This window comes from Notolepis coatsorum (genome assembly GCF_963971535.1).
Source record: "Notolepis coatsorum genome assembly, chromosome: 16".
In the NCBI taxonomy this organism is placed as follows: Eukaryota; Metazoa; Chordata; class Actinopteri; order Aulopiformes; family Paralepididae; genus Notolepis; species Notolepis coatsorum.
In genome coordinates, this window is record NC_140180.1 from 67,433,471 (window position 1) to 67,457,207 (window position 23,737).

The 23,737-nt window shown below is 45.9% G+C and overlaps 1 protein-coding gene across 1 annotated transcript in view; it reads right to left on the bottom strand.

The window, feature by feature from the left end:
* The window catches only part of vegfba (vascular endothelial growth factor Ba), a 40,741-nt gene extending 18,594 nt beyond the window's left edge, over positions 1–22,147 (bottom strand). Inside the window, exons 1-6 of the mRNA XM_084331927.1 lie at positions 20,944–22,147; positions 17,541–17,592; positions 16,212–16,408; positions 12,958–13,031; positions 12,620–12,664; positions 7,708–7,791 (exon numbers count right to left, since the gene is read on the bottom strand). Of these exons, the coding sequence (XP_084188053.1) occupies positions 7,708–7,791; positions 12,620–12,664; positions 12,958–13,031; positions 16,212–16,408; positions 17,541–17,592; positions 20,944–21,021 (530 nt within the window). The 5' untranslated portion in view covers positions 21,022–22,147. The remainder of the gene's footprint in view (positions 1–7,707; positions 7,792–12,619; positions 12,665–12,957; positions 13,032–16,211; positions 16,409–17,540; positions 17,593–20,943) is intronic.
* Between the last annotated feature and the right edge of the window lie 1,590 nt (positions 22,148–23,737).

The following is a 23,737-nucleotide window of genomic DNA, read 5'->3' on the forward strand; positions in this document are numbered from 1 at the left end:
AGATGAGGAATGGGAGACAGAGTGGGGGGAAGACATTCGGCAAATAACGACGGTTCGGGAATCTAACCCGGGTCGGCCGTGTCGCGGCTGAGCGCGCTATGTGGTTCGCCACTGGGGCGCCCCCTCTATACCATTTTAAAGGGGAACTATCTTATAAATGGCCTTTTTGAGTGTTTAGCATTGTTTCCTAGCTATGTGAACTTATATTAATATGATCTATGTCTCTAATTCTCATATTGGCGCATTCTTCCAATTCTCCTCTCACAATATTCACCCTCACTGAACTGAGTCATCTGAAAATGTGCTGATTTGTGATGTCAGAAAGACACCGCTGCATGATAATGGAGAGGTACAAGATGAGCTGCACACAGTGGTTGGAGCCCAGGCTCAAAACGGCTCGAGATCTTAAGGTAGAAAAATGCTGTTTTTGAGGACTTGATTAGAAATACAAAACAATGAATAAAAAAAAATAAAAAATTACAGAGGTGTTCCATAGACTCACAGGAATTGTGTAAAAGTGCCCAAAATAGTGAAAGAAATAGTAAAATAGTTCCCCTTTAAAAGTATATGGAATGTTCGAAAAACTGACAGGTCTCCCCAAGAATAGGCAGATGACAGAACAACTTTATTATCTATTCTATTTTATTCTATTATTATTTGTATTTTTTGCACAATAGAAGCGGGCATGGCCAACTTCATTTCACTATATGTCTTGTGTATGTATGTGATGAATAAACCTCTTGAATCTTGAAACTCCTTCGCTGTGATAGTTGTCTGTCTGTCGGTGTATGTGTGTCAAACGCCTTCGAGAGCCAGTCTATCTCTCCTCCATAGTCTATCCCCCCCCCCCCAAGGCTGAGAAAGGTGCTTGTGTGCCAGTGGGTCCATTAACAACGCCTGATCCTTCCTGAGACTTTAATGAAGTCACTTAATGAAGCAGAGAGGGGCCATCTTTGTTCCCCTGCTTTACGCTGACCGCGCCCGCTGCTGGCACAGACAGAGGAGGTGGTTTGTGGGAGCAAATTAGCCACATTTCACACCTGCCAAGGCCTGAAAGGAGGAGGAGGAGTGATGGATGGGCCCTGAGAGATGTTGCATCCAAAACGGACTGACCTCTGACCCCCACTGAGGCCGGATGTAGCTGACAGCAGAGCGGTGGAGTTCTCTTTATCTCACACAGTCTCTTGTGTCAGTCATCCGGATTGGCTGTGGGAATCGTGCATATGGTGCATGTAGGTAGGCTAAAATATGTATGTAAGTATTAATCGACCAAAAGAAAAAAGGTACATAATGTACGTTATGTTATAGCCACAAGTAATATATTTACATATTGTACCGAAAATAAAATAGGCACATATATTACATATTAGAAAAAAGTTAACTATTTACATTTTCCGAAAACATTTAAGTTCCCCTGCTGGCGATCGAACCCTAACCTGAACCCTATCTTTATGACTAAACCTGCCATAACCGCAAATGTTAATACTAACCTTAACTCAAACTATGATCTCGCACCCGCACGCAACTGCAATTATTGTTGGTTCAACTCCTGGTTATGTCATTTGTTTTGCCGATACAATAGCTGAATATTACTTATGGCTATAATGTAACATTATGTACCTTTTTTCCTGTGGTCAATTAGTGCTTTATTTACGCTTTCTGATGAGACCGCCATACACGCACACATAGCTACTCCCCTTGAGACGCAGGTGTGACAGTATATTGTAGACATATTAATCATTGATTGTTAAAGGAACCCCTCAGACAAAGAACCAAAGACCATTTTGAAATTGTTTGGACAGCCCATGTATTTGTAGTTGTAAGTTGTAAAGTGAATCCAAATCACTCACTAGAAAGTACTCAACCTCTACCATCATAAACTATGAATGAACACTCTTCACAAAGTTCCCATCTTTAACCCTTAACCGTCTGTAGTGTGATAGTAAAGGGTTAACGTAAGGTTATGTATATAACCTAGTTATATGAGTACTGGCTAAGCGTTCCGCTCTTAAGCCTATCGAGATATACCTCATCTCATGTACCTATTGTACTCCATCAACGAAAAAACAAGTACACCCACACCTGCCGGGTCCCGCCCCTATGGAGGCGTAGCCTATAAGACAGTAGGCATGGTCACCAAACACTCTTCCTCGTCAAAAATCCCGTTTCCAGTAAAAGATCCCTCGAAAGGGAACTCAGGGCCGCTTAAGAGCGGGACGCTTAGCCAGTACTCATATAACTAGGTTATATACATAACCTTACGTTATATTATCGTACTTGGCCATCGCGTCCCGCTCTTAAGCCTATCGAGATATGGGGTAGAGCGGACGCGAGGCCCGACAAATGTACCCCCTGAGGACCCGTAAGCCCACATCAAGGGGTTGGGGAGCCCCGTCACCCCATCCTTCCTAATGAAGGGGGGGGCGCAGTCAACTCCACCTGAGTGCGAGCAAGAGGGAACTAGAACCCCTTGAACACACAGCACAGGCGGAACCACGTGTGCCCTAACACACTGTGGCCCATACCCACACAATCCTGCTACCCTACCAAAGGACGGGAAGCAGGAAAGGCCACAGACCCCAGAACCGCCTGGGAGACAGAACCCCCGGTCATGTCCATGAGGTAAAACCTTACAAAGGGGCCCGGGGAGGACCATGAAGCTGCAGCACAGATGTCCTCCACCGAGGCCCCACCCAGGAGAGCGGCAGAGGCGGCCACACCACGAGTGGAGTGCGCCCTGACGCCCCCAGGGGGATCCAGCCCAGCCAACGTGTAGCAGAGGGCAATGCCCTCGCACAACCAATGGGACAGGCGCTGCTTCGATAGTGCCTTACCGGCACGAGAACCACCGAGACAGACAAAAGCTGATCGGTAACCCTGAGATCCTGAGTACGGCTGAGGTAAATTCCCAAAGCACGGACCGGACATGACAGGTGAAGGCCTGCATCTAACTCACTAGCGTGATGAGGCGGACGAAACGCCTGAACCACAATATCCCTGGAGCGGAAGGAACTCTGGATATTCTTAGGCATGAAAGCAGGATTAGGCCGCAGAGTGGCACTGCAATCGGAACGAAAAGACAGGCACTCTGGATGTACCGAAAGAGCACAGAGCTCACTCACGCGTTTAGCGGAGGTGACAGCCAGCAAGAACGCGGTCTTGAAAGACAGCAGTCCCAACGGCGCTTGCTCGAGCGGCTCAAACGGGGCCAAGGACAACCGACTGAGGACCAATTGAAGATCCCAAGTCGGAGCCAAAGAGCGTTGCACCGGCTTAACGCGTCGAGCGGCAAGCAGGAAACGCTTCACAAGAGGGTGGCTGAACAAGACATTCCCCTCAAACCCCTCATGATAGGAGGATATAGCTGCCGCATATACCCTCACCGTCGAAGCCGACAGTCTACCAAGGAGAGACTGGAGATAACCAAGGACAGCATCCAGGGGGCAGGAGACTGGGTCCCAGTGACCCGTTTTGCTGCGAGAGGGCCGTCGCCGACCAAGGAATAACCCAAGGTGGAGCGACCAGTAGCTGGATCAAGACCGGGAACCACACTGCCGTGCCCCGGTCCGGCGCGACCAGGACCACCGTCCTGCGCTCCCTCCGTATCCGCTCCAACAGCTGACCCAACAGCTGTACAGGAGGAAAGGCGTACAGAAGACCGGGCGGCCATGGAAAGATCGAGAAGGCATCCACCCCCAAGGGGGGATGATCTGCTCGACTGACCGAGAACCACAAGGGGCACTTGTGAGAGCGTCAGCTAGCAAACAGATCTACCGAGGCCTCCCCGAACCGATCCCAGATCTGTCTGACTATGTCGGGGCGTAGTCCCCACTTGTCGTAACGAGGACCGCCCCGAGACATCATATCCGCGCCCACATTCTCTGCACCAGAGATGTGGACCGCCCTCAGACTGCACAGCCTGCGAGATGCCCATAGCCAAAGTTCGACCGCCACCCGGTGCAGGCGGATGGAACTAGTCCCACCCTGCCTGTTGATATACACCGCTGCTGTCATACTGTCCGTCCTGACCAAAACGTGCTCGCCTACCACCAGGTGGTCGAACCGTTTGAGGACCAGGAGGACCGCCTTCAATTCCAACTCATTGATGTGCGGGGTAGACGGGCCAGCATGAACCTTCGTCCAGCTGCCCCCCACTGCGTGGGTCCGACACGTCCCTCCCCAACCCGTGAGAGAGGCGTCGGTGAAGACCGTGACGTGTGAGCGCCTGCCGCCCATGGGGACCCCAATGGTGAGGATACCCAGCCTCCTCCAATGGGCGAGGTCTCCCCATATTGACAAAGGAACCGTCAACCGTTTCCATTTGTCCCTCACCGGATCTATTCCCATAGAGGAAAACCACCTCTGTATCCTCCTCATAAAGAGGAGGCCAAGAGGAACCACCGTGTGAGCAGATGCCATCATACCGAGCAGACGCATCACTTGCAGCGCTGTGACCGTCCCTCCCAGACGGAAACCCCAGAGCGTGTGAAGGATAGACACCCTCCGCTGCTCCAAGAGGGTTGCAATCATGGGCCTTGACCTCAGCGTCAAGCCCAAGTACTCCACCTGTTGACTGGGAAGATGTGTACTCTTCTTCCAGTTCACAGCAAAACCCAGCCTGGTGAGGAATTCCACCACCAGCCTGGTATGAGACCTGGCAACCTCCTCCGAACGACTGAGGAGTAGAATGTCGTCGAGATAGAATAGAACCCGTATCCCCCGACGACGTAGAGGCTCCATCGCAGTCGCTACGCACTTGGTGAATGTGCGGGGAGCCAGAGAATAGCCGAACGGCAACCTCTGGTACCTCTGTCACCATATGTGAAAATAATCCCACAGCGCACCCGCCGTCAACAGACGCTGGGCCGCAAGGAACAGTAGATAGCTGGCCCGGTCCCTCCCGCTGTGCGACGCACCCAAGGGGGGACCCCGACAGAAAGGGCCGGTTTGATACGGGAGAAGCTGTCATCAAACTGGTTGACACACACCCCCCCGCCTGAACACCCCTCTAGCGCATGCTGAGGAGTTGTTCTTCAGCTAGACACGCAAGGCATGAGGACCCCATGGGCTCCTACACGCCGAAGCCCTGCAGTGATATTGCTATCACCCAAATCACGTTCGCCTCTTCTTTGCAGACCACTGCCGCTCTCACGGGAGTGGGAGGCATCAGCGTGATACCCCGCCTGGCGAAGGCGAGGCCGGGGTAACCCTTGCTGTGCATTCAACAGAAGAGGCCTCGAGTCCCCCTGCTGACCACTGTAGCTAGTAACACCAGGCTCATCCATCACACAACGTGTGGTGCAGGAGCCACACGACAGCACAACATTCTCACGGACAGACCCAGGCTCAGCCATCAACTGGGTGTCAGCCCCTGTCCCCATGAGAAGTGAAGAATGGAGCCGCATGCGCTTCAAGGAAGGTTCGCGGCCCGCAGCCAAAGGAAAACTATCAGAGCCCCGCTTCCGTGGGTAACAAAGAGAGGATTGAACGGGGAGCGGGCTGCTCGCGGCAGAATGACGGCGGCTTGTTTTATCCAAGCCGAATTCACCCAAAATGGCCGATCCCTCTGCCGCCAAGGCTGTCGGCCTTGTGGAACCCTGTTGACTCTCCGCCCAGGGCACCACTGGCGGGGGAAACATGGCCGCCTGTCGAGGGCCTCGCCACAGTCGCTGACGAGACCGTGCTCCCACCTCTGGCTGCACAGCGTGAGGCGGTGTGGGACCCAGATCAACAACCGCCTGCGCCTCCACAGAACGACCAAACAGTCTTTCCGTGGAAAAAGGAGTCGTGAGGAGAGAAAACCTATCCTCTTCCCCAAGAGGAGAGTGCTCCAACCAAACATGCCTAACAACAAACGTTGATAGCATCCTAATCCTCCCCGCAGTTATAGCTTGCGACTGAGTCAAGATCTCTATAACACCACAAACATGCAACATGTTTACAATGTCGGCTGGACCCATAGCCCCACTACCCGACGCCAATGTGGATAGGAAACTAGCCAGCTGAGCCATAACACTGGCCGCCGCTACAAACCATCCTGCAGCAGTATACCACTCATCCGTCCATACTGCCACTCTCCGAGCCGATTCGCTCTCAAGCATCGGCCGGGTGGGACATCGTTCAGGAACAAAGCTACCTGGCTACGTAGCCATGGTACACCCGGCCTGCACCCTGTTGTTAGCCCTTTTACCCGTAAAAAAGGTAAATAAGACTCAGCGAAACCCCCCACATTAGCAACCGACTGACCTTCATCAATGAACCGGGCAAGAGGAGGGAAAAGCGGCAACCCTTGGCGGGGAATATTAGAACAACGACCCATTTCAGCATCAACATTAGCATTAGCAGTAGCATCAGTAGCATTAGCGTTAGCAGCGTGCTCCAGGATCGCCAGGAAAACGTCCACTGCAGTGGAACGTTCACCAAGCCACCCCGGCCCTGGCGCCGAAACATACTTCACAGCATTACTAATACCGACATTAATGCCTGATGACACAGGGCCTACCTTTGTACAAGCCGGCTCGATAGCCAAACCTTGTACGCTGCTCCTTGGCCTGCTGCCGTCAGACGAGGAAACATCAACATAGGCCCGACGTGTCGCTGAAACATGCCCCGAAGATTCCAGGGGTAAGGAAACCTCCGGTAGGCCTTCAACATTACGCAATTTCTCTAATCTTTTCATAACACTAGTTACATAAGGTGCACTGCGACCGTTATGATGGAAACGAAAATAGAGGAAGAGTGTTTGGTGACCATGCCTACTGTCTTATAGGCTACGCCTCCATAGGGGCGGGACCCGGCAGGTGTGGGTGTACTTGTTTTTTTCGTTGATGGAGTACAATAGGTACATGAGATGAGGTATATCTCGATAGGCTTAAGAGCGGGACGCGATGGCCAAGTACGATAATATAACCTTCTGTAATGTGCCAGTGAAAGGGTTAACCATTTGGTAGTGCAGCAGTGAAAGGGTTAAGTAGGTTTGAAAGCATGAAATGGTAAAAAGGTTATTTAGGTTATTTGACAGAGGGCTTCAATACCGTACTAGCAGTGTCTATTAAAGGAACATTCCAATATTTTGGGGGATACACTTTTTTTGCCATCTTCCCCAGAGTCAGACAAGAGGATTAATATCAGTTTCATCCCTGTGTGTCCCAGTAGCCCCAGCGACAGGCCCAGGTGCATGCTGGCCTAGCTTAGCATAAGGACTGGAAGCAGTAGGGAGCAGCTAGCCTAGCTCCATCCAAAGTGAAGAAATACAACTTCAACAACTCCAAAACGGACATACAGAGATAAATGAATGAATGAATGAATGAATGAATGAATGAATGAATGAATGAATGAATGAATGAATGGATGAATGGATGAATGAATGAATGAATGAATGAATGAATGAATGAATGAATGAATGAATGAATGAATGAAAACTTTATTTAACAGATAGCAGAATGGGTACAATACAGTACGGCTCAATACACATAATTGTTAAGGGGATGCAGACCAGAGAAAGACGTTTGTCTTGTTTACATCAGGGTCCCCCATTTTCAATTCATAGTGAATGAAATTGATATCAATCTTCTCTGGGGAAGATGACAAATAAGTGCATTTCCCAAAATGCTGTAGTGTTCCTTTAATGTGAGAAAATGTCTGTGATTTAATCAAATGTTTGTTCAATTTGAACGTTCAACCGGAAGAGCTTGATGTTCAACCTACGTTTGTTTTATGGTTCCATTTTTCTTGCGCTTGGTTTTTCCTCTCTCCCTCTTCTTGCCTTTCCTTGTTGGCTTGTGATCAGGCCTGGAACCAGGAACAGAGAGAACATTAAAGGGGAACTACACCCATTTTATAACTCATATGTCGTATATGACAGTCCAAATATGTTAGTGAACATGAACAACTCTCTCCCAAATTCAAAAACTAGAGTACTAAAACTGAAATGTGTGGTGTCATCGGGTATAAAGTCTGAAGCTGCTACATAGACAATGAATTGAAAGATGGTAAAGGTGACACTGCGAGCACCCAGGGGAATGATCTGAGTAATATGGGTACATTCGAAGAGTTAATTTGCAAAAACCAATAAACGCCATCCTTGAACGAAATGTACTGACTGTCGTGTTACTGTTAAGACACAGCCCATTCTGAACCTTGAGCGAGTTGTCACAAAGGGCATTATTGTCCATTGAAAATGCATTGTGTGTTCACATTTTACAGCAGAAACCATCAAACATCAGTGCTGATCTTGAACATAGCCCGATAAATCTATTCACAGTGAATCAGCGTGCCGTATTCAGGTCAGGTGATGCAATGGCTGCTACCTGGAACTGTGCTGTCTGAAAGCGAATTGCAGTGTAATTCTGGCTAAAAGTCATCTTTAGGGGCGCCCTCGTGGCGCATACCATAGTGCCTCGCGCACCTACGCGGCCGACCCGGGTTCGCTCCCAGCTCCCGTCGTTATTTGTCGCATGTCCTCCCCACCTTTCCTCCCGTTCGCCCTCTCCTCTGTCGGTCCTGCGTGGCCAATAAAAGCTGTAAAAATGCTAAAACATTATTTAAAAAAAAAGAAAATCATCTTTAAAGATGGATTGTTTGGCCAAAATGTTAGCATAACGTGAGTTTATGTCCTTTAGGTGGGCATAGCCAAGAAGAGGAATGATGAAACCTCAGGTAAAGTAGCAAAAACGTGGCACGAAATCTGGCCCAGCTCTGTGGGAGAAAAAGTTACCTTTAATTAAAAGAAAAATACAAGAAATTCAATTAAGTTAGATTTGATCATTTTTACTTGATCAAAACAACCCAACTGCAGTTTGATTGATATTACCTGGCTGGAATACACTTTAAAAAAAGTATGATTTTTTGAAAATGAGATGTAGGTTTTTGCTAATTTTGTATAACTACACTACTATAGAAAAAAGCGTATTGGGTATAAAAAAATTAAAAAAATCTGTTCTGTCTCTTACTCGTTGTTAACGGGGCAGCTCCAGACTTTATACCTGATGACATTACAAGTTTGATTCTTACTTGTCTGTTTTCTGGCTTTGGGAGAGAGTAGCTCACATTCACAAATATTGACTGAACTTTCCTAGGTCATGGAAATAACATTAGAATTCTTGATATTAATTCTTAATACCTATGAAAATGATTGAAGGAAGGAATTAAAACTATATTCCCCACACAGGAACAACTGATGAAAAGGAGTATTAGTATATTGATTTAAATCAAGGTAAAAAAGCTATACAACCAGGTTCTACGAAAGCTAAATATCACATTTTAAAAAGAAAAGACATTCAGAACTGGCCCCAGTATGTCTATGTTTTATTTTATTTATTATGAAAACAACCAATCATCCTTAATCAAATATTTGAGGTCAGGGACACTGCCCACCTAAAAAGTGTGTTTATTTCAGAGCATGGGGCATCCAATCAGAGAAGAGAATAATTAATTTCATATTTGATGTGTGATACAGGAAAGAAAAGGAAAAAGGATTTAGACTAATTTCTTAAAACCAACATGCTACATATACACCAGGGAATTGCATAAAATAAACATGACCTTTAACTCTTTCTCTGCCACGCATTAGCCTCATCCTTAGCAGCTGACGCCAGCGCTGTAAATGGTGGGAGTCGCTCACCTTGTTTGCAGGGCTATAACTATTTAAATATTATAGCTATATATGCAATACTATGGCCCATTTGACATCGAGTATCTATCGTTCAAGATGTATAAAAGGAATCTTTTTTCCATCCATACATTGTCGTTTTATACCGTGGTGAATATAAGTATAGTTTTAGAGTGGTCTAGGATAATTCCTGGAAGGCTAGTTATAGGCCGCAACGCATATTATACTTAATCCATTGGCATTTCGTCCCTATACACGCTACAATTAAAAATTCAAATGTATATGATCGGTATATATTATGTTCCATCATGCATGCATGAAAGGGGGGGGGGGGGTCGTTTATGATTAATTGATTGTCAATAACGGCATTTGTTAGTACAACAGCATACGTTAATCAGGCCGATGGCTATGAGAACAATGGACAACCAAGCTGAAATTAACGTTAGATTGCTCTTACCTGTGGCCAATGATAATCCAAAAAGAATATTCCAATTATTTGATTGCCATCTGCTAGATCGTATGTCCATTTGGCCCACGCCATAACCCCCCACAGTATAATGAATCCGGCGTCAGATTGACGATTCAATGCGATCGAGTGAAGATCTTGATCCGCGTTACAAGAAAACTCCGCCCGGATGACTTGATGGACAGCCCCATACACAGAGATACAAAGGGAGTGCAACATCGGCCGCATACCACCAGGCGGCGGTATCAGAACGTTGCGATCTCAGACACATTGCCACACAGTCAGTCCTACAGCATAGCAGGATGAATTATGAATGGAAATATGGAATAAAATAAATAACAATCTTAATAACATATATATACGTGGTTGGCATTCAACGATTGGCGGGCTAACCCGTATTAAGTTGTTGTTGGCGGCCATTGAGTTAAAGTAGTTATAAACCAAGCTATTGTGTGGTGGTGTTGTTGTTGTTGTGTGGGACTGAGAGGTAATATGATGCTGTTCTTCCGTTGTGTTATGGTGCAGTTAGTGGTAATTTTTTATGATGGATGCATGAGCCTATTTGGCCAAATGGGGGGCAAGAGCACCTGGCAGGCAAGATAATATCGTCTCTATGGTGACAACAGGATGAGAAGGCCATCCCAGAGGACATTACTGGGTTAGAGTCACATAGATGCCAACTCACTGTGAGGCACACAAACACACGTAACCTTACCAAAGTCGTACAAAATCCATGTACACGCACGCACGCACACACACACACACCACACACACCACACACACACACACACACACACACACACACACACACACACACACACACACACACACACACACACACACACACACACACACTTGATTCAATTATGTTTGTCTCCAACATAACAGGGACCACAGGGGCATACACATTAAAGATGCAATCTCTTCATCTTCACAAACAAACATCAGGGATAAAAAAATAAGCTTTGCCACTGATAGCTGACGCTGTACTTAAAGGGATAGTCCACATCTTTAAGTCGTCTATCTGGTTTGTCACAAACTGGGAGTCATTTCAGTCCATCTAAAGAAAACTTGCACCAGTGTTTTTGGTTGACATGTTGGAAGCAGAAAATTCCAGTGACAATGAAGGGGGCTATGAAGCAGAGATTTAGAGTTGTTTCATGTCTTGATTGACTTCCAGTAGCACTACTTCTAATATATCTTAAAGGAACACACTAACATTATGGGAAATGTGCTTACCGTCTTCTCCAGAGTAAGACAAGAAGATAGATACCTAATTCCTCTCTGTGCGTTCAGTAGAAAGCCTAGCTTAGCACAAATTAACGGGAGCGGATATGGACCACTATCCAAGCTGTTGGCCAAAAACACCTCTCCCGGAATTTTAAACTAGGCTAGTGGTCCGTATCCGCTTCCATTCATTAGCTTGCAGCTGGATATCTTTCTACTGAACACACAGAGACTAAATTGATATCTTCTTGTCTGACTCTGGAGAAGACGGTAAGCACATTTCCCATAATGTTGGCATGTTCCTTTAAACCAAAACACTGGTGCAGGTGCTTTTTGGTTGAGCTTCTTCTAAAAGGAGAGTATCCCTGTACTCCTGCCAGCTGCATGGTCTTCCTTATTTTAATTTACAGTAGGGGTGGAGAAGAAAACCATACAGCGATATATGGTGATATTTTGTTATTTTGATATTATATCGATACAGTGATGCCAAGTATCTTACGTTTTTTTTGCTTGAAAATCCCATTTTGCTGCAATAAAAGTGATTGGAATGAGGTGAACAGATGAGATATCAGATCAGATAAATTAGATAAAACAGATGATGATTTATATATATTTTTATGCAGATGTTGACAAACTTTTCCGGTAATAAATTGTGGCTCTAGTATCGTGATGATATCGTATTCTGGAATCTGGTGCTTCCCCCTCATTTACAATGTCAAGCCATCTGCCTCAATGCTGCTTGTTGCTCTTGTCTCTGTTATACATCTGTCTGTGGAGCCCGTTGGAAATAAGCAGGCCTTCACCAGTGCTGTTCTTGAACATAGCCCGATAAATCCGTTCACACCGCTCATCACTTCCTGCCAGGTTGTTTCTCTCCACAATAAAAATTTTGGGAAGCACACAGTTCTATACAGAAGCCCTGCGCCGGTAGCCTTTAATCAAGGAAACTATAAAAGAAGGAAGGGTCCTCACGTCACTGTGCACATTGGTGCCAAGTGTGGAAACAGTTTGGCTGATATTGAGTTGAATGGAGCAATCTCCTTGTTTATAACCAGTCATTTAAACAGGTTATTATCTTGGATGTCATCTGCAATTTGTTGCATTGTTAACTAGCTAACGTTTGACATATTGGTTGATGTATATTTCCTCAGATAGCTTGTATATTTTGAATACAGGCTTCAATACAACCAGCACCAAAGTATGGCACCAAGCAGAGCATAGAATGTTGGTATTTCTTATAGTTTCCTTGCCTTTAATCAGGAAGTGACTTGTTGGTAATTTAGTGAGACAGGAGAGAGAAAAAGAGGATGTTGTACCTCGTAGGTGACGGTGATGGTGAAGGCTGGAGCTCCTCTTTTACACTAAACAGAGAGAGAACAAGTGTGTGTCAGTATATTCAGCACGTTACACTTGATACCATGGACAACAAACAACAGACATAATGTATGGATCATGTGTCTGTGTATTTATGCATCTTTGTGTATCCACAGTACACTGACGACAAAAAAAAAGTGTGTGTGCTTGTACTTGCGTTTGTGTGTGTGTATTTAAATTTTGTACATGTGTTTGTATGTGTGTGTGTGTGTGTGTGTATTTGTACTTGCGTATGTGTATTTGTATTTGTATGTGTGTGTGTGTGTGTTTGCATGCTCACCTGCACTCACACTGGCTGTGCTCGACGAAGGACAGTTCAACAAGTTCATGTCTCATGAAAGAGGTCCTCATTAGCTGCAGAAGCACCAGTAAAAATCACACGTCCAATTATAGCTAATTATCCTCTCAGATTCACCACTATGGTGTGTGTGTGTGTGTGTGTGTGTGTGCATACACACCTCCATGGTGAGTGTGTGTGTTTGTGTGCATACACACCTTCATGGTGAGTGTGTGTGTGTGTGTGTGTGTGTGTGTGTGTGCGTACACACCTCCATGGCATTTACACCTCCATGGTGAGAGTGTCCTCCATGGTGAGTGAGTGTGTGTGTGTGTGTGTGTCAAGTCAAGTCAAGTCAAGAGTTTTAATTGTCACGGCATACAGGTATACAATGAAATGCGGCTGGTCTTGCCCGCGACGATGTGCAATACAGTGGTACAACATATAATAGAATCCAATAAAAATACAGTGGTACAACATATTAATAGAATCCAGTAAAAAACAACAGTGCAATAAACAGGTACATGGTGTGCCATCTCGGTATCTGTACATAGTATTTACAGAGCATATAGGACATGCTAGGTAGCTTTAGTAGTGCAATACACTGTTCCTAATGTTATACTAATTTAAAGTGGCCTTTCCTCTGGCCATAAGTGTGCGTATGTGTGGCATGAGTGTTAAAGTGGCTGCTAGTGTGTGAGCGTGCTCAGCGTGCGTGTCGTGTATGTGCTTGTGTGTGCTTGTGTGTGGATAGTTCAGTTTCTGTGTCTCTCAATGTTCATTGTTCAAGGCTCTGATGGCCTGGGGGAAGAAGCTTAGCCTAAGCCTCTCCGTCCTAGTAGCTGGGGTTCGCAGGCGTCTGCCTGACCTCAGCAGCTGGAACAGGCTGTTATTGGGGTGGTGGGGGTCTTTCATTATCCTGCAGGCTCTGGATTTGCACCTCTTGTTGTATAGAGCCTGCAGGGGAGGTAGCGCAATACCCGTGGTACGCTCGGCTGAGCGCACCACTCTCTGTAGGGCCTTCTTGTCCTGTGCCGTGCTGTTCCCATACCAGGCAGTGATGTTTCCGGTCAAGATGCTCTCTACAGCTCCTGAGTAGAAGGACTGGAGTATCTTCCCCGATACTCTGAACTTCCTTAACTGTCTCAGGTGGTAGAGGCGCTGCTTCGCTTTCTTTACTACTGTGTCTATGTGTGTTGACCATGTCAGATCCTCTGAGATGTGGACCCCCAGGTACTTGAAGCTGCTCACCCTGTCCACGGTAGCCCCGTTAATCATCAGTGGTGTGTGTGTCTCCTGCTGTCCTCTCCTATAATCCACGATCAGCTCCTTGGTTTTACCAATGTTCAGGAGCAGGCTGTTGTCCTGGCACCAACGTTCCAGTACCTCAACCTCCTCTCGGTAGGCCTTCTCGTCGTTGTCCGAGATCAGCCCCACCACCACCACCACAGTCGTCGGCGAACTTCACTATGGAGTTGGAGCTGAACTTGGCCACACAATCGTGTGTGTAGAGTGAGTACAGCAGGGGGCTTAGAACACAGCCCTGGGGGGACCCGATGCTCAGGGTGATGGTGTTGGAGGTCTGACCCCCCACCCTGACCGCCTGGGGTCTTTCACTCAGAAAGTCCAGTACCCAGGCGCTCAGGGCGGAGCTCAGACCTAGCTCGATCAGCTTGTCCACCAGTCTGGTGGGGACTATGGTGTTGAACGCTGAGCTGTAGTCAATGAACAACAGTCTCACATAGCCCCCCTTCTGACGGTCAAGGTGGGAGAGAGTGCTGTGCAGTACCTGGGAGACCGCGTCGTCAGTGGACCTGTTTGTCCTGTATGCAAATTGCATAGGGTCCATATCACTGGGGAGAGAGGCACAAATGTGGTCCTTGACCAGCCTCTCGAAACATTTCATGACCACAGAGGTGAGTGCCACCGGTCTGTAGTCATTTGGGCATGTTGGGGAGGGTTTCTTCGGTACAGGGATGATGGTAGACATCTTGAAGCAGGCAGGGACTACTGACTCCGCCAGGGATTGATTATATATGGCGGTGAACACCGGGGCAAGCTGGTTTGCACAGGACTTAAGTATGCGTCCTGTTATACCATCTGGACCCGCAGCCTTCCTGGTGTTCACCTGCATAAATGCTCTTCTCACACTGTGTTCCGACAACGAGAGAGCGCCCCCGCCCCCCCGCGGTTGCCCCCCCCCCCTCCACAACAGCCGGTGCGCCAGTGACGTCACTAGCCAGAGGGCTAGCGGCGACACTGTCTACACCGAACCGAGCGTAGAAGGAGTTGAGTTTGTCCGCGAGAGAGGCGTCGTCGCTCCCCATTTCGGGGGCGCTGACTTTGTAGTCAGTTATTGTCTTCAGTCCCCTCCACAAGCCTCTTGTGTCGTTTTGTGCCATTTGTGTCTCCAGTTTCTCAGCATATGTCCTCTTAGCAAGTTTAACAGCCTTGCGCAGAGTGTAGACTGAAGCCTTGTACTCTTCCATATTTCCTGACTCTCTGCCCAGGTTATAAGCCGTGGTGCGTGAGTTCAGGGCTGTTCTTATAGTGCTGTCCACCCAAGGTTTCTGGTTTGGGAAAACCCGCGCCTTCTTTGTGAGGACAATACCGTCTGCCACAGTTGATATGTAACTCACAACGGTATCAGCGTACTCGCTGACGTCACTGGCGCTTCCTTTAAACATGTCCCAGTCTGTATCCTCGAACGCATCACGGAGCGCGGCCTCTGATTCGTCAGACCACTTTTTTGTCTCACGTGACACGACGACGTCACGCGATCTTTGTTTGTATGGAGTCGTGATCGCTCGCGCTTGCAGAGCCCATCAGTGGCGGAGCCGCTACAGCCTTGTAGCCAGCTTTGAACGGGGTGTAACAGTGGTCGAGTGTGTTTCCCCCTCTTGTGGAGCAGGCGATGTGCTGAAAAAAGGTCGGCATCACTTTTTTCAGATTTGCCTGGTTGAAGTCACCAGTCACTATCGTCGCGGCTTCCGGGTGCTTGATTTGTTGTTTGTTGATGTGGTCGTGTAATTCCACCAGCGCTTTGCCAGTATTTGCCTGTGTGTGTGTGTGTGTGTGTGTATGTGTGTGTGTGCTCACGCGTGTGCGTACACACCTCCATTGTGACTGAGTGTGTGTGTGTGTGTGTGTGTGCTTGTGTGTGTGTGTGTGTGTGTGCTCGTGTGTGTGCGTACACACCTCCATTGTGAGTGAGTGTGTGTGTGTGCTCGTGTGAGTGTGTGTGTGTGCGTACACACCTCCATTGTGAGTGAGTGTGTGATGGAGGGCAAACATTCCATGGCCTCGTCGGCGCAGCAGCCTCCACAGCGCCTCACCGACACGCAGGCAGGAACGAAGAGATGGTGCGTCTCCCCCGGCAACTCCCTCCACACCTCCACCAGGGTGTCACGTGGTTCACAACCACTACGAGAGTAGACCTCTAACCACCGACGGACTGAGAGAGAGAGAGCAGGGAGAGAGAGCAGATAGAGAGAGCAGGGGGGAGGGAGAGGGAGAGAGAAAAAAAGGGGAGGGGAGAAGAGAAAAAGAGAAAGAGAGAGGGAGAGAGCAGGGGGAGGGAGAGAGAGAGAAAGAGGGGAGAGGAGAGAGAGAGAGCAAGAGAGAACAAGAATGAGAGACAGAGGGAGAGAGAGGTAAGAATGGTGAGGTATGGTGTGTGAAAGTGATAGATCAGCCCATCAATTAATTCCAGTCAATCACAGTTCATGAAGGGGAGTGCAGTGCATCACTGAGGTCTGTGATCTGAGCTCAGGAGAGATAGACCAACACCCGATTTTTCACATACTGATTCCAAGGACTACATTTAAGCCTTGTCCAATGGTACAGCGTTACTGAACTACTGTACATCCTTAGGCCAAACTCTTCGGGTGTCAAGGGCCGAATTTAAAATGGGAAGTGGACCAATGGTCAAACATAATCCTATTGGACTTTGTTATTACAAATGTAACAAGTAGGGGCGCCCAAGTGGCGAACCATGTAACGCGCTGCATCGCGAAACGGCCGACCCGGGTTCGATTCCCGGACCCGGAATCCTTTGCCGAATGTCTTCCCCCCGCTCTGTCTCCCATTCTTCCTCTCTCTCTCTCTACCGGACTGCCCGGTAGTAAAAACAATAAAAAATCTACCAAAAACCTAATAAAAAACAACAACAACAACAACAAAAATGTAACAAGTAATAAATAGTGTCACCTACCAGGTATTATAGATCCAAGATGCTTATTGATATGGCTTGTAATGAGGTGTTTGTCTCAACTTAGGTGTTATTATTATATTGAGTTCAACCAGATCACATGTAGAATATTTTACAGCTTTTTGTAACACAAGAAGCAGGGATGTTGTGGAAGCAGCCCTGACTTACACCTTTATTTTTGAGGATATTGGATATAAAAGATAGAGACAATCCACTTTTCACCAGTAAAGTGATCTACTGTAACATCTTTCTGTGACGAAAATGCAGAAAACATTTTTGCTTAGATTTCTAACATGTTATCGACTCTTGGTATCAGATCTTCATCGGAGGAATTCTCCCGATATCGACACCCTGTTTTAAGCCTAGTATCCAATACCTTCTCTGCCTTCTCTGGACCTGGGTGAGTCTGTCGGTCGCCAGTGAGCAAGCTGGAGAGAGAGAGAATGAGCAGTAGAGAGAGAGACAGGGGGGGAGAGACACAACCACAGATTCAAACAGAAGGGAAAAGAAGGGGCGGGGTTAAGGGAGGTACAAAGTTCAAAATGGTTATTTGTATTTAGGATTCAGAGCCTATCATCTCAATGGATTCTTAGTGACAATCACTCAGATATACTTCTTTTTAAAAGAGGGATATCCCGATCACGGCATATATTAATTGATTGGTATCGGCTATATTAAGACAGATCAAATTCAAATCCTTTTTTGTTAAAAAATAAATGAGAACCATTGAAGGAAAGCTGTGATGTTGTTTTTTCTTTAAGCAGAACTATTCAGTTACAAAGCATTATCTTACCTACATTGGAATGGTTTTACTAACTTTAAAATACTCTAAGTACTCTAAGTGTGCACCATGCAGCTGTATTATCTAGGAAACTACAGATATTGGATCGGAACTCTGTATCAGCAGATACTCAATATTAAATTACTCAGACCGGGATTGGGGTAAAAGAAAACTTGATGGGGACATCCCTACGTCCAGATGTATTTAAAAAACTTAAAAACATTTCTATATTGAATAACAATTTGTATACGTATGGTTTTTGCTCCAAATTGTTCAATAACCTATGGAAAATGGCTTAGCAGCATCTCTACACCTTCACCCTCAATGAGAATGCGAGGATATGCAAATAGCCAACAAGCACCCATTGATATTAACTAGGAATTCCAAGCAGCAGCTTATTATTCTTTCAAGACATGTCAGAACCTACTCAGCTTTTTATGTTCCTGAAGCTAAAGGTGACAAGTTACCATATACTGTACGACCGTGAGAGGTCTGACCTATTAGTGACATCACACATGCAACACAGATTCCAGGGAAGTACAGAGAAGCTCTCCCTCTCCTCTCCTGAAAGGTTCTGCACAAATAACAATCTATAGTAAAGTCATGCCTCCAAGAGGAGAGTGGAGGGGATCTTTACATTTTTAAATCACCCTTTAAAGAGGAATATCACTCTGTTGAACATTTTGCATAATACTACTCCCACAGTCAATCAATTATTTGTAAACATGAACAACTCTTACCCAAAGACAAGGACTATTTAAGCTTCCTAGAGATCAATTGCCCAAAGACAGTGGACCAGAGAACTAAGACTGAGAGCCTGTGATGTCATCAACACATAAAACCAATCTCCCTTGTTATGGCCTAATGGAGAAGTTCCAGATTTTACATCTCAGTGACATCACAGGTCTCTGGTTGTCTGGCTAAGAGAGTTGTTCATGTTCATAGACTGGACTGATCATAAGAATAACATGAATGAATGTAAATGTAAATGTCAATTAATGAGTATATGGACTTATGAGGTCATAGGTGTTACCAGATATGGTCATGAGTCATGACACATTAACAGGTATAATGTGTTAATAGGTATAATGTCAAACATTAGTAACTCTTCTTAGGGCTAATTTGATTGGACATTTGGCTCTTTGATTGTTTTGATTATACTTTTTCAGGTCACCAGGCACTACTTCTAGTAACTATCTACAATGTACTCTCATAAGCCACTACTTCACTCAGTGCCCCAGGCAGGTAAAGAGAAAGAAAAACACACAAAGAGAAACTATGTTATATAGTTCTCTCACTCTCTCACACTACACTCACTCACAAACACACACACACATACACACATGCTCTGTCATTATTGAGCCTAGTGTGTGTGTGAGGGGGGGGGGACCGACCAAGGTCACTGCTAACAGAATGTAGACTTTGCCCAATTGCCCCCCTTTAACCACCGCCCCCTCCAACCCAACCCTCCCCTCCAGTGCTCCTCTCCAGCACTCGTTCGGCCCACATTGATTCAAGTTCAGATATACTGACTGTACATGGAGGTATTTTGTGAGCCCTTGTACGGAGGATCTTTCTACAATGCATTTGTCCGATGATGACGACTGTATTTAACACAATGACAAGTTAATGGTGTGTGTATCACCTTTTTGAAACAGGGATAACAGGGATGAGATTATTGGTTGGTAAAGTCACATCTGCTAGGAGCTGGCACACACACCATCCTCATAGTGCCATCTGCATGGGTGTTACCATCTGTTGACTTTTTTCTCTTTCACACCCATTCATTCACAAAACGACCACTGTGTGGAATGTGTGACAGTCAGAGAGATCCCCCAATCCCAGCCCCAATAATGTATTGTAATACCATCAGCAAGCCACCACATTTCATCACTATATATGGCCCATAATATTTGATACCAACAGTGTATCGATTGGGAATTAAAGGGATATTTCACTTTAGTAGACCATCATCAGTCTTACCTCTATCTTAAGTAATCTACAAATATGAGCTAGCGACCACTGCTGTCCCTATGTCGATTGTCGGACTCGTCAGCTGTCAACACCACCATTCCTCCCAGGTCGGTGTCAGGCTCCTCATTCACTTCCAATAATTTTGAGAACCATGTCTAAATATCATATGAGTTAAAACAAACTATACAGCAACATTATTCTGTGTTGTATATTTTTCTGAGTCAAAGTTTTTTTTTTTTTTAAGTTAATATTGCGTATAGACACTATTTCTCATTTGAGGTGTAGTTTGACGGACCTCAGTGGGACAGCAGTGGTCACTAGTTTATTTGTAGATGACTTAAGATGAGAGGTAAGAGAAGACTGCTGATTTTTTTTTTATAAGTTCTACTAAAGTGAAATATCCCTTTAAGTCATGTCCCATGTAGCCTTAGTACCGTCTCTAGGGGGCCAGACTGTCGTATTCAACTGACGTTGGAATAGAAGATATTGATGCCGAGACTGGCTCTCGACTCTCACACAACCTCAAGGCCCTTCTTGTTCTTGATAGAAAGACACCAGACATAAATAAGGAACCAGGTATGTGGGCGCGATCGCGCGCGCTAGCAAAATCATCAATGACCCCTGATATGACACCAACACCAAGATACACATATCTGCCTTGTTACAAAGTAGCGTGGCGTCCTACTACATGCCAGTCGATGGGTGCCCACCTTCGCCATGGCGCACGACGAGTCAAGAGAGTCAATACATGTCAGTCACCCAACAATTCCTTTGAAGTGGCGTCAATGACCTAGGGGCTAAAGTTCCGACAACTGTGTACATTATTTACCATATACATAAAGCTCCGCCAAACTGGAAAATGGCATTGTGAAGGACGACGTGGCTGTATGCTATACTCTTCTTCACATCATCATGTATGGCTATATGCATTGAGAAAGACGATTAACAAAACACTTGTATAGGTAGAGCTTTTGTGATGTGGGGCTGCTATATTGGTTAAGTAGCCTATACATAATAAACCTACCTTGGCATGGGATGTGGGTATTCGGGTGAGCAGCAGGAATTGAAACATTCCTAGAATAACTTGAAGCATAATCCCCATTGTGTGCACTAGTCCCAGAGGCACGCAATTTTGTTCAGGACCAATCCGAGAGGTGATTTGTGCCCGGCGTCTCTTCTGCCTATGTGCCCCCTCAAATGCGCACTTTCAGTCCACGGTGTCCCTTCGTTGACTGGGCCCCCAAAGTGGCACCCACCCCCCCAGCATTGGGCTACAAACTTTAGATTGATTCATTTGTCATAATGATATGATATAGGTTAGGTTACCAAAATGCCAGGGGCAGAGCCTGTGTTTATAGGCCAAACCAGCGGTATAATTGTAAATTAATAGCCTATAGTTGTTGAGCCAACAATGAATGTTACACGTTTGATTATTAAATTAAGATAGGCTATAATCTTTATTAAAAAAAATGTATATATATATATACGAACCTCTGTTAGTAGCTATAGGCTATTAAAATGTATTCAAATGTAATATATCTAACATATCTTTTGCACCCAGATGTATGCAATAAATAACCCATGGACATTTGTGGTGAGACTCGATCTGAACTTTGACAGATCCTCCCTCTGACTGTGGCTCCCCCCGCAGCAGGGCTCATGAGCCGGTACCGGCAGTCTATTGGTCAGAACCCCACTGAACGGTCCAGGGACCGCGCTGGCGTGACACTGAAACGCACGATCTTAAATCCTCGCTGGTAAAAAAAAATCATTCAGCTCAGACGTTAATTCCCAGAAGATCCTAAGCTTTTGGTGGAAACGGTGTCGCCCATTATTTCACACCATGGCGTGAACTCTGTGTATCCGACACGGTATAGCCTTCACTGGAAAGGTAACGTCCATCTCGAGGCGCATCTCCCCCATTTTTTTTATATCCCTTTATCAATAAAGAAGCCGGTGATCATATCCTCCGCGGGCACAGGAACAGTCCGGCTCAATGCACAGTGCTTGTCCGCAGAGAGAGAGAGACAAAGAGAGAGACAGCCTGTAAAGGAGTAGGGATCATCATGTGTTGTTGTGGTCGCTCTCCTCTTCTCCTTTGCCCTTCAGAACACGAGACACTCGTCGCAACTCTGGACTCGGCGTCACCATTGCGCTGCCAACTTTTTCAAAATGGGACGAACGCACCCGCCGCGCACTGGATAAAGGTGTCGCCGCTAGGACCTCCTTTTCAATTCGTTCTTCAGCCGGTCAATCATTCACCTCCGTCACTCCTCTCGCTGAGATGCGATAAAGCGGAGGAACGGGGTTTTGCCCGTTATTACAATTCTCACTCGCGTACACGCGCCACCTCACATTTTGCGTATACTAATAATAATAACTTCATTTTATATAGCGCCTTTCAAGAGACCGAAGGTCGCTTTAGGGGGGGGGGTAACAATTTACAAAGTAACAGACACAACATAATATATAATGCATACATTACATATATCCTGCACCTTCCTATACAACTGGATATTAATAATTATCTCGCACACACCCAACCCAAACTGTATTTCTCACAGACTTGGTCCCCTTCTCACATGAGTATGTTAACCCCGTCTTCCGCCACCACAACTTCTAATAGTGTGTGTGTGTGTGCTCCGACAATAGAGACTCCTGTCCTGGCTGCCTGTCAGCGTGGTGTGTTTCAGTGTTTGGGTTATGAGAGGGCACTCAAACGCCACATGAGGGTAAAAGAGGCATGTATGCGGGGCATCGCTTATCTCCAAGCTGAGGTTTCAGCCAAAAGCCCCACTAATGAAGAAAGAACACAGCAAGACCAAACCAGGACTGCATGGAGTTCTATGAGTATCACAAGCTATGACCAGTAGTTGTAATAGTAACATATGCCTATAATGTAGTATAGCACATGTATTATGTAAATAGTTTTGTTTTGTATGAAAATGGTCATTAGGTGCAAATTAAGATTGTTTGATTTTGATATAGGGTGGATTTGAATAGATGCCTTTGCACAGAACGTTGGTGTATAGTAATGCCTGTAACCATTGGTAACCACTTTGAGCAGTTACCAAGAGTAGGTAAAAATACAGGAAAGGCATGGATATTACTGTTCCACTGTGACTTGTTTACAAGATCCAGTAATAAACACCAAATTATAAAATCTTTGTTGATGTACTTCTCGTTGTTTCCTCCACCATGGTGGATAAAAGGGCATCTGAACATTTTATTGTATAGACCAGTGGTTCCTGAACCGGGAGGCTGAAACCATTCATTACAGAACATTTCAAATCACAAAACACCCAAGACATAAGTAATCATTGGACTACATAAACAACTCATATCAGTTAATATTATATGAATACAATATGCTTTTGACTTAGAAGTCACACCTACCCTCATTGCTGGGGGGGGGGGGGAGGAATTTTGTATATTTTGTAATAAACAAGTATTTTGTATATTTTAGTACGATTACAATGGAAAAACATTGTTTTTTAATCACTTTTATGCTTTTAGGAGGTAAATGGAATAAACTGAACCGCATTGGAGTGTGTTTGCAGACAGAGCTGTGATGACGAGGCCCAGTTGGCGAGGCCCAGGAATAATGTCTTGGACACAGGAGGGCCTTGGGGACAAAAAGGCTGAGCACCAGACGTGATCTAGAAGTCTCTTAATCTCTTATCTTGAGGAACGTTAGGAGAATCATTTTAGGTCATTTGAAGAGTTTCAGCTCGTCTGTTGTGTAAGGATATAAGTTACATTATGAGAATGATAAGAAAGGGAAGCCCGGTAAACAATTGTTGACCATGAATTAAAAG